The sequence below is a fragment of the Eufriesea mexicana genome, unplaced genomic scaffold (genome assembly GCF_001483705.2).
Source record: "Eufriesea mexicana isolate 0111107269 unplaced genomic scaffold, ASM148370v2 scaffold13881, whole genome shotgun sequence".
NCBI classification, from domain to species: Eukaryota; Metazoa; Arthropoda; class Insecta; order Hymenoptera; family Apidae; genus Eufriesea; species Eufriesea mexicana.
In genome coordinates this window covers 68,857-78,248 of record NW_016921376.1, presented here as the reverse complement: position 1 = coordinate 78,248, position 9,392 = coordinate 68,857, and the positions used below count along the sequence as shown (strand labels likewise).

Genomic DNA, 9,392 nt, shown 5'->3' with positions numbered 1-9,392 from the left:
GAACTTTCCAATATATTTTTCGATAGAAATTTGTCCCCAATTAATTAATTATTAATAATTGTTTCGCGCAGTGTTTGAATTGTTGTCGAAGATTGTCGAAGACGCCATTGCTTCTTCATTAATTACTATCCTTTACGCAATTAATTTATGAAACTTTATGCACTCATTGCAAAGACAATGTTCTTGCGAATCTTCTCATATAACTTTCGATCACATTTTGCTTCTAGTTTCGTTGAGTATTAAATATTTTCACGGAAGATCGTGATGGTCGCCGTTACGAAATCATAGACGCCATAAAACAAAAATTAATAACTAACAATTTAGAGTTAAATTCTTTACGAATATTATTTAGGAATGTAGCCTGAAGTTCTAGCTTTGCAATGAAATTATAAAAGTTCATAAATTAATTACAGAAATTGAGTAATTAATAATTTTTCACTGCCGGAGCCATTCTATCCTTTTCTATCCCCTCTCTGTCCTTGTCTGTCACGTGACCACTTCGACGACCTCCTCGCCTATTCTATATTCCTATTACTTTCTTGCTTTTTGAGCCCAAATCATAGATGGCGCTGATCGCAGGCGGTAAAATTTGTATTTATTCGGCAGTAGAAAATTAATAAATTTCCAAGTGTTTGTAATTAATTCATGAACATTTATAACTGCACAGCAAAGTTGGAATTATAGGCATCATTCTTATGCAACGTTTAATTTAATAATTAATACTTACATGAGCGATAGGTTTTGCGTTTCCTGTTAATCTCTAATGATTATATTATTATAATGCTATAGGAAAGTGTTATTCTTGCATAGTATTCTTATTATTTTGTAATAAATACATACAAGCATAAGAAAGCGTAAAAAATAAATTTTTTTATTAAGAAATTTTAGTTACATTTGTTTATTTACAATGTTTTCATAGGCGAAAAATGAATACAAAATAAAAAGTAGATTGAAAAAGACTACAAAAAGTTACGGGAGGGACACGGGGAATCGAACTCCGGACTTTCAGCATACAAATTCTCGACCATCGCTGTTATGCCACGATTGCACTACAAGGATTTTGGAAATGACTGTATAAGTACGTAAGTAACAAAACCTGAATCGAACTCCGGACTTTCAGCATACAAAATCTCGACCATCGCTGTTATGCCACGATTGCACTACAAGAATTTTGGAAATGACTGTATAAGTACGTAAGTAACAAAACTTTTATCGTAAGTATCTTAAAAACTTTTTTATAGTTGTGGCTATAATAATATTTATTCTTGAAGTGCACGACGATATCTATAAACCTGTAAAGTTTCAACTAAATCGGTGACCCGAAGGACTTGCACTCTCCTGGTCAGTGATATATCTTTTCTACTAATTTGGTAGGGCGATCCATCTAAAACTGAGCAATATTCTATGAAGGAAAAGCCAGAAGAATTTCAGTGTTGTTCCCGTGTCATAAATTAACGTTATTTGACGCTACAAATGAAGTTGCATGACCTCTGTGTGACTGATACGAGTTAAACTCGACCACCTCGTATATAAATACATGTCACAGATCACGTATGCTTTGTCGATAACTGTTTATACCTTTTTTCCATGTTAAACTATTTGAATGTCAAGCCGATGAGATGAATGTATTGGGCGTATTCGTTATACTAAGATTTGTAATTTTTAATTGATTTTTATTAAGTGTATGTAAATTATTATACGTACGAAATAATATATATGTTTATTCATACTTGCACTTGTATTACCAATTTTTATTTCAACTTTGTTATTATCTTTTTAGAAAAAATGTATATGCACATTTTAATGAACTGCGTGAACTTCATACTGAGGAAGGAACGAAAATGCTAATGTCATCAGTAGTTAATGTTTACTGTGACATGTACATATGCACATGTAAATATATTATGAAAACATTTGTTTCTCCTTGAAACATTCTTATTGCATTGAATAAAAACTTGGAACGTATTTGTACTTGTTATTACTATATCTGCTCAAAAGTAAATTATTCGGTATGCTTTTGTCGAGAAATTTCGTAATAGTTATATATTGAACTATCATTATACTTTCTTCTATATTAGAAGACGTTCATATATGATAAAGGTACGCGCGCGCGTGTGTGTGTATATATGTATCTTTAAGATTGTTTTCAATCTATTTCCAGTCTATTTGCAGAAACTGTAATAAACATGCACCGAGTCACGTAAAAAGAGCTCATTATTGGTGGAATGTTCAAAACAAGACTATTGAGAATAAACCAATATCAAACGTCTCGTGGTATGGCATACGTGGCGAGATTCAGGTGTTCAACCCTGACCGATTTTCATGTCTTCGACCGATACACAGTGGAGTGGCTTCTATTATACCCTATACTCTACAAATTGCTTTTCTTCATTGTTTCTTTAAGCTATTCGATTCATGACCTGCACGAATGATAAAAGATTTTTATAAAGTGTCCTGCGTTTATTTAAAGGAAAATAAATAACAAGAATCGGAGAGTTGTATAAACTATCGCTATTTGTTATATACATACAATATGTTGGACTTCTTGTCTAATCCAATAGTGAAATGTAAATTGAATTAAAACGCTTATTCTGAAGATATTAATTTGTTGATAGATTTACATTATCTAACTTGGATTAATCGGAATAAAGTCGATATGTCGATTAGTCGATACATGCATCAGGCGTGAACAAAACTAGTCGAACAAGATAGTCAAACAAGATAGTAGAACAAGATAGTAGAACAAGATATTCGAACAAAATGTTTAATGTTATACATATATTGCATATGCATATACATAGATGTGATATGTTCAATAAAATATCGTACGAATGTATTTTCATTATAACGTATCGTAAACATTAATTCATTGTTTTCAATGACTTTTCAACATATAGACTGTATTCAAATATATGCTCTGTCGATAATCTCGATTTGTTCGATTAATAACTTCCTTCACTTGTATGGCTTTTCTTATAACGTGCGGCTAATATTTCTAGGTTATGTCTAACCTGACTCACTCGTGTTCCGAAACTTTCTGTCACGTAAGGAACAAATGTAAGAAACACAACAAACGTAATGGTTACTATTATACGATAATTTCGACTGATTTTTTTTATTTACGAAATGTCAGAAACTAAAATTTTTCCAAAATATAAATTCTAATAGGTTTGCAAATAGGACATATATTTGTAAACATTATTGCTAGTTATTAGTATTGCATTCTTGTGCGATATATAATGCAAATCTTGAATATAAAATTCTTGTTGTTGCAATTACGAAATCATGGTGCAAACCTCAATTTGAAATTACGGCAATTTGCACGAATTGCTTATCACAGAAACGATGAAGTTAAACCGAATCCAAAGGTTCTAGCTCTCCGAGAAAAATTAGTATATTGTGATTATTTAGACTATGAACGTGTACAAATAGGACAGAAATATATGCAAATGAAAAGATTGAAATTAGCGAATGAAAAATGTGAAGAGTACCAACAAATTGCTCATGAACCTGTATTTAGTGTTATGTTAAACGACCGGGAAAAGGATAAAAACGAAGATGATTCTCTGATAGAGAAGGAACATGACATAGATGAAGAACAAATTTTGAAGAAACAGAAAGCTTTACATATGCCATACGCAGTCATTCATTCGTATGAAAGGACTGATTTAAAGCCAGATGATGTGGTGCCATCGGGTGTGGATTTACTGAATGAAAGATACAAAAAATTGTATGAGAAGTACTTGGAGCTAGAAAAGCATGACTTGAATGATAAGAATGGTAAACATCGACTCAAGTTTGAAGAATTTGTAAAAGCCAATAAAAAATATATACCAAAAGGGGAAGTGTGGAAAGTTCCACATACTTGGATGACTGACTATGAGCAGTTTGATGATACTTTAATTGATGTGTATTCGTATAAAAATTATGGTACAGCAGATCCTAATTCAGATGTTACTTCTATACCATGTGGTGGATGTGGTGCTTTATTACATTGTAAAGATCCAGAAATTCCAGGGTATTTGCCATTGGAATTACTTTCACCGCAAGATAGCGAAGAGTTAAAATCAATGATATGTCAAAGGTGTCACTTTTTGAAATTTTACAATGCAGCTTTGGAAGTAAAAGTTTCGATCGAAGATTATCCAAAATTGTTAAAAGTGATCAAAAATAAGAAATGTGCCATTATCCTGATAATTGATTTAACTGATTTCCCTTGCAGTATTTGGCCTGATTTGAAAACTATCATTCATCCTTTTACTCCTATTTTCCTTGTTGGAAACAAAGTCGATTTGTTACCCAGGGATTCCAAGTTATTCTTTGAAAATGTTAAACAGCTCTTACTAGATACTGTAATTGATGTAACTGGTGTAAAAAGGGAAAATATTACACATGTTGAACTCATATCTGCGAAAACTGGATATGGTATAGAACAACTTATAAATAAGTTGCAATATAAGTGGCAATATAGAGGTATATAATCAATAGTAATTTTTTTTTTTTAACAAGACAAATCTATAGAAGACAAATTTGTTGCATCAAAGATTTTTATTTTCTGGTTATAGGTATAATGATTATATTGCCATTACTTAAATGTCGTTATTTCAGGTGATGTTTATTTAGTTGGCTGTACAAATGTTGGAAAATCTTCTTTGTTTAATATTTTATTAAAATCTGATTATTGCAAGGTACAAGCTGTCGATCTCGTGCAGCGTGCTACAGTATCTGCTTGGCCAGGAACGACATTAAACTTATTGAAGTTTCCAATTTTAAATCCTACTGATAAAAAACGTTGGTTAAGAATGGTAAGGCTTAAAAATGAACAATTTTATAAGAATGAAGAAACAAAATTAAGGAATTATCAATTTAAAATAACAAAAAATATACGGTATGCGACGTTAAAAGGTAATGGAATAATTTTAAACTTTCTATTAATTTCTGTCGATTTAAATTTGAACTTTTAAATTATATGTATGTAGGTCACGTTGGTACATCGTTTACCGGGAACGCGCTTGAAGACGATTGTCCCGATCCGTTCGCAGAAAGATCGTCTGCTTTTATGTCAAAGAAACTTGTTCTAGACGAATCTAAACCAGAATATAAACAGAGTCGTTGGTGTTATGATACTCCAGGTACCATACAGACCGATCAAATACTAAATTTATTAACGACTGACGAACTACTGCTAACATTACCACAACAAATTATTACACCGAGAACATTCCTTCTTAAACCGGAACAAACTGTGTTCGTGGCTGGTATGGGAAGATTAGATTATCTTGAAGGAAAAAGGTATATAAGGTACATACGCATAGAAAATTCTCGTATTATCATATCTCGAAGGGTAGCTATTAGTCTTAAACTAGCTAAACATAATTAGACTAGAAATTCATTTGTTTCTCCTTTTATGAGATAGATGCACGGTATTCAAAAGTGATCAGCTACCTATAACAATATGTTATACCGCTGATGCGAATGAGGTGTACGATCAGTTGTTGGAAACTGAAGCATTCGTTGTACCCGTGAATGATCCGGAACGATTAAAATTATGGCCGAAATTGGAATCAAAAGAAGTACAAGTAACCGGGGTAAATTCTCCATATTCTGTTGCTGATGTTGTGCTCTCCAGTATAGGTAATTATAGGAGTTTTTTTTGAAAGAGTAGTAAACAATGTTGTTCGTGCAATAATTTGATTGATGAAAGTTTCATTAAATGGACTTTATTCACAACAGGTTGGATTGCGATTAAACCTAATAAAACCCAAATCGTATCGTTAAGAGCATGGACGCCTTACGGTCGTGGTATATACTTCAGATCTCCGCCATTGTTGAAAAGATCGGTGTGCTTTCACGGTACAATAATTCGAGGTTCTCCAATGTTTTCATTGGGTCGGCGGGTACATGTTACATAATTAAAGTATACGTCGAACTTTGTTGTAGTACTAGTGTTTGACCAAGTTATCGGGATTCAATCGGATTTAAGTAACTCAATTGTTTCCATAAAGTTACATTTACTTTAAACTTTCGTCAAATGAGCAATTTGAAGGAAAAATATACGTATTCTTACGGTATGAAATTTTTCAATCGTATACACGTTGTGCTCGAAATTTCGTTTCTGATAAAATTGTTCCAAACTTTTGTAAAAGCATTGCCTCCTTATACCTTTATAACGGGTATAATAAAATGTTATTTCTTTATTCCTTCCTTCCTTCTTGACAATTTTGTTTCACTAGGGAAAACGATTTACTAGTATCGAACCTACGCGTTTATTTATGCCCCCTTTCCACGTGACACGACTTTACCCTGCCTTCTGAGAGATAAGTCGAAGCTGTTGGCCGCAAATCCCTGCAAGAACAAGAACGAAAACAAGAACAAGATGTCCGAAACGTTACGAAAACAATTGTGCCACGTGCACGACAAACTTACTTAGAAATTAGATCTCGTGATGCTAAGTGACCGTTCGATGAACGAGCACGATAGCAGCGACGTTGGTAATCATACAAGTTTGTTGAATTCTCGATCGATCTGTCATGGAAGTTATCGTCACATTCATTGGAGAAATAACATTTATATTTGAAACAGACAGGGCAACTGTCGAAGATGTGTAAGTTGCCACAAACAGAGGAAACTCGATGATATCTTGGCGGCATATTGCAATCTGCATCAATAACGACGTCAACGTTTTGATCTTTTGACTTTGATTTTTGTTTTATCGGGTGGTAACATTGGTTGATTCCAGATAGTTCTTTTTGATGCGAATATTCTACATCGTTACACGATTTGCATTGATACCGTGCACTGTGAACATTTATTTAGACTATATATATGATTATGAGAATTTGGTTGAATTGGGTTGCTTAAATTTATGATTGGTTTATCAAGTTGGTAACCAAATAATTAATATTACTTACGGTTCGCAAACTTGGGTTTTTGTCTTTCCTCGACTGTGACAAACTTTTCTCTGCCTGATAATGCCTTTAGTCGGTCGCTTTTTGTAAGCGTAGGATTTTCGCTAAAAACGATGAAATTTATCGAATCAAAATGGTCGATCAATTAGTTTACGAACTAACAATTAAGATTAATATAACGTATCGCGAGGATATACCTTTGAGTCGACCGTTTTCGGGTTTATCACATACGGACGGTCGAAGTTGGCATCGTAAATCGTCTTCACCTCTTCTATCACTGTTTTTGTCGAAATTTCAATTTTTGGTGCTATAATACCCTGTAGGAACGACCAACGGGATAATGTAACGTTTATTTATGAGCGTGAAAAGAGAAGAAACAAGAAAAGGATCACTAACAGGAAAATATTTGCTAGGATCCATGAGTAAGTCGACATCAACTCCAGGTAGTAAACGTTTGCAATGAGTTACCGGATAAAGAACATCCGTTAAACTGGTCTCAAAGGTAGCCAAAAGGATGGGTTGATTGCACGGATTAAGCCATTGTATCAATTCCGCGTAGAGGGATTGTTGCTCCAGATTCCATTGCAACTCTGTCAAAGCAGCCAGCCGTGTAAAAGTTTTTTTAAAGTTAAACTCGTTGTGAAATAATAGTGGAAAAATCGGTGATACTCTGTGCGATTCTAGGGTGGAACCAAGACTGCTTATTCGCAGTGCTACTTTCCCGTTAGGGCATAGCCATACACCGGGACACGTTATCTGAAAGAGGTTATTTCGAATAAGTTTATCGTACTACGATTCGCGCGATCATTGAAAGTTGAACGCGATACTTACAGCGTGTAGCTCTAGCTGTATTTTCACGCAGAAACCCTTTCCCGCCATGATCGCGTCTCGTTTGGTTTCTTTCGGCTAACAGCTATCGAAATATCAATCTTCGTCTAACAATCATTGTCTTCGTTGGCGTGGACGACTAAACGCGTCTGTCCGCGATCATGTACGGGGTCTGCGGAGTCGGTCGACCAGCGACAAGTTTCAACTTGCTAGCGAAAATCGCGCGGTTACCGTCCGGCTGGCGTTTCTTCCGAGAATGTTTGTTCGACAGACGGTGTATAAGCAGGCTTATTCGGCTTATGCCATGTTGAAGAGCGGTCAGTGTTGCTGGAGGTTGCCAAGGAACGAGCTTGCCACAACATCGATATTGAATTTCGTCGACGATCGCGCGAACGATTGCAGTCGCGTGCTTTAAACTTTGAACGGTATCCCGAGAAACTTCTCGGCCGGTAAACCTCTTTGGATATGACGTATTCGAAGTTCATTTGCAATGAAATCCGTTTGTTTCTTGGGGAAACGTAACCTTGGATCGCTCGTTGGAGGTATTAAGGGTTCCGAAAACCAACCGTATCTATGGAAAATAAATCGCGTGCATGCGAATCGTTTATTTCGCGAGAAGCGACATCTATGTGTCGCATATTCAGGCGTATAATGATTGATATATCGCGTACTGCATATTTACAGTCGGCGGCTTAAACTTGTAAATATCCTTTGGTGTGAGTAGCAGTCGTTTGGAGATCAAATCGACGTACTCTTGACGAACCTCGGATGTCGGGATCACGTCGTGTTTCGCGTAAAACTTACCGGTAAGAGGTTTCGTTCGAGCGATAGCTACGAATTTTTCTTGCAGTCGAAAATGCTTTTTTTCTTTTTCATATCGCTCGATGTAAAATCGCAGTTTCACAGGATTCATGTTGCTCTTATTCGGCAGTTTTAAACGTGCTACTAAAATTTTCTAGATTTTTCGGAAATTAGATGAAAACGTGAATCGCGTGAAAAACAAAAATCAAACATCGGTATTTAACAATGGGCGGGCGAACGATGTTCGTTCCAGTAACGTAGTTTATTTTAAAATACGAGTAGAAAACGCATACAGAACAAGCGGAAGACCGTAGCTAATCAGTCAAAGGTTTACAACGAACACGTGTTACGCATCGGAGAGATTTTTGAGAAAAACGATGAAAACGATATCATCTCCTCTGTTCGTACTATAACGGGGGAACATTCGTATCGTAACGAGGTACGAAAGCAGCGAAACATGGAACATTACTCGTAAACGTCTCTTGCTAAGTTGCTGTCGAAAGCGTGCAAGTTTGAACATTTCACGCAACGAAAAGACCCTTTATTCGTACAACGTTCTCCTTTTCGCGGTACCTTTTATTACTCGAAGATTCACAGCGCAAGCTATCTCGTCGGGCTCGGTAATACTCGCAATAGTAAGCTGTCGACATTTTAACTTAATCTATAATTCTATAAATACTGCAGCTAAAACCGCTGAAATAACGTATGCGCTTTTCGAGGTGGAAAAAAAAAACAGAAACAAAGAGAAAACGAATATGCAATAAATTGGATTATTCCTACATTGATATTAACACGCATGAAGCTGTTACGTACGTTGAATTTCTCCGGAAAATACAATTTACGTCGCAAAACTTT

General features: G+C 35.2%; 4 protein-coding genes across 5 annotated transcripts in view; 2 read left to right on the top strand and 2 right to left on the bottom strand.

The window, feature by feature from the left end:
- Positions 1–2,419, top strand: part of LOC108553857 (uncharacterized) — a 4,827-nt gene extending 2,408 nt beyond the window's left edge. Inside the window, exon 2 of the mRNA XM_017908907.1 lies at positions 2,162–2,419. Within this exon, the coding sequence (XP_017764396.1) occupies positions 2,162–2,419 (258 nt within the window). The remainder of the gene's footprint in view (positions 1–2,161) is intronic.
- Positions 2,420–3,177: 758 nt separating this feature from the next.
- On the top strand, positions 3,178–6,115 carry LOC108553882 (nitric oxide-associated protein 1). Of its 2 annotated transcripts, none has more exons than XM_017908943.1 (5): positions 3,178–4,473; positions 4,609–4,905; positions 4,980–5,292; positions 5,417–5,634; positions 5,734–6,115. In XM_017908943.1, exons 1-5 carry the CDS (start codon positions 3,240–3,242, stop codon positions 5,910–5,912), a joined length of 2,241 nt encoding a protein of 746 aa, XP_017764432.1. In that variant the 5' UTR covers positions 3,178–3,239; the 3' UTR covers positions 5,913–6,115. The 2 variants fall into 2 exon arrangements, with proteins under 2 accessions (XP_017764432.1, XP_017764431.1); XM_017908942.1 differs by having other exon boundaries at positions 4,980–5,301; positions 5,734–6,114.
- A 75-nt stretch (positions 6,116–6,190) lies between these two features.
- Positions 6,191–8,134, bottom strand: LOC108553883 (uncharacterized). Its single transcript, XM_017908945.1, has 6 exons — positions 7,740–8,134; positions 7,305–7,664; positions 7,106–7,225; positions 6,912–7,012; positions 6,427–6,798; positions 6,191–6,345 (listed from the first exon to the last, which is right to left on the bottom strand). The coding sequence occupies exons 1-6, from the start codon at positions 7,785–7,787 to the stop codon at positions 6,267–6,269; spliced, it is 1,080 nt and encodes a 359-aa protein (XP_017764434.1). The 5' UTR covers positions 7,788–8,134; the 3' UTR covers positions 6,191–6,266.
- LOC108553884 (uncharacterized) lies at positions 8,133–8,649 on the bottom strand. The gene is made up of 2 exons (XM_017908946.1): positions 8,408–8,649; positions 8,133–8,307 (listed from the first exon to the last, which is right to left on the bottom strand). The coding sequence occupies exons 1-2, from the start codon at positions 8,647–8,649 to the stop codon at positions 8,148–8,150; spliced, it is 402 nt and encodes a 133-aa protein (XP_017764435.1). The 3' UTR covers positions 8,133–8,147.
- Positions 8,650–9,392: the final 743 nt, after the last annotated feature.

Bases quoted from the DNA above. Each gene is read 5' to 3' on its own strand.
- LOC108553882 (XM_017908942.1), top strand. From the start codon at position 3,240: ATGCAAATCTTGAATATAAAATTCTTGTTGTTGCAATTACGAAATCAT. The intron at 4,474-4,608 runs GTATATAATCAA...TCGTTATTTCAG, and splicing joins ATATAAGTGGCAATATAGAG to GTGATGTTTATTTAGTTGGC. The intron at 5,635-5,733 runs GTAATTATAGGA...TATTCACAACAG, and splicing joins TGTTGTGCTCTCCAGTATAG to GTTGGATTGCGATTAAACCT.
- LOC108553883 (XM_017908945.1), bottom strand. From the start codon at position 7,787: ATGGCGGGAAAGGGTTTCTGCGTGAAAATACAGCTAGAGCTACACGCT. The intron at 7,665-7,739 runs GTAAGTATCGCG...AACCTCTTTCAG, and splicing joins TACAGCTAGAGCTACACGCT to ATAACGTGTCCCGGTGTATG. The intron at 6,799-6,911 runs GTAAGTAATATT...AAATGTTCACAG, and splicing joins AAAACCCAAGTTTGCGAACC to TGCACGGTATCAATGCAAAT.
- LOC108553884 (XM_017908946.1), bottom strand. From the start codon at position 8,649: ATGAATCCTGTGAAACTGCGATTTTACATCGAGCGATATGAAAAAGAA. The intron at 8,308-8,407 runs GTACGCGATATA...TATTTTCCATAG, and splicing joins CCGCCGACTGTAAATATGCA to ATACGGTTGGTTTTCGGAAC.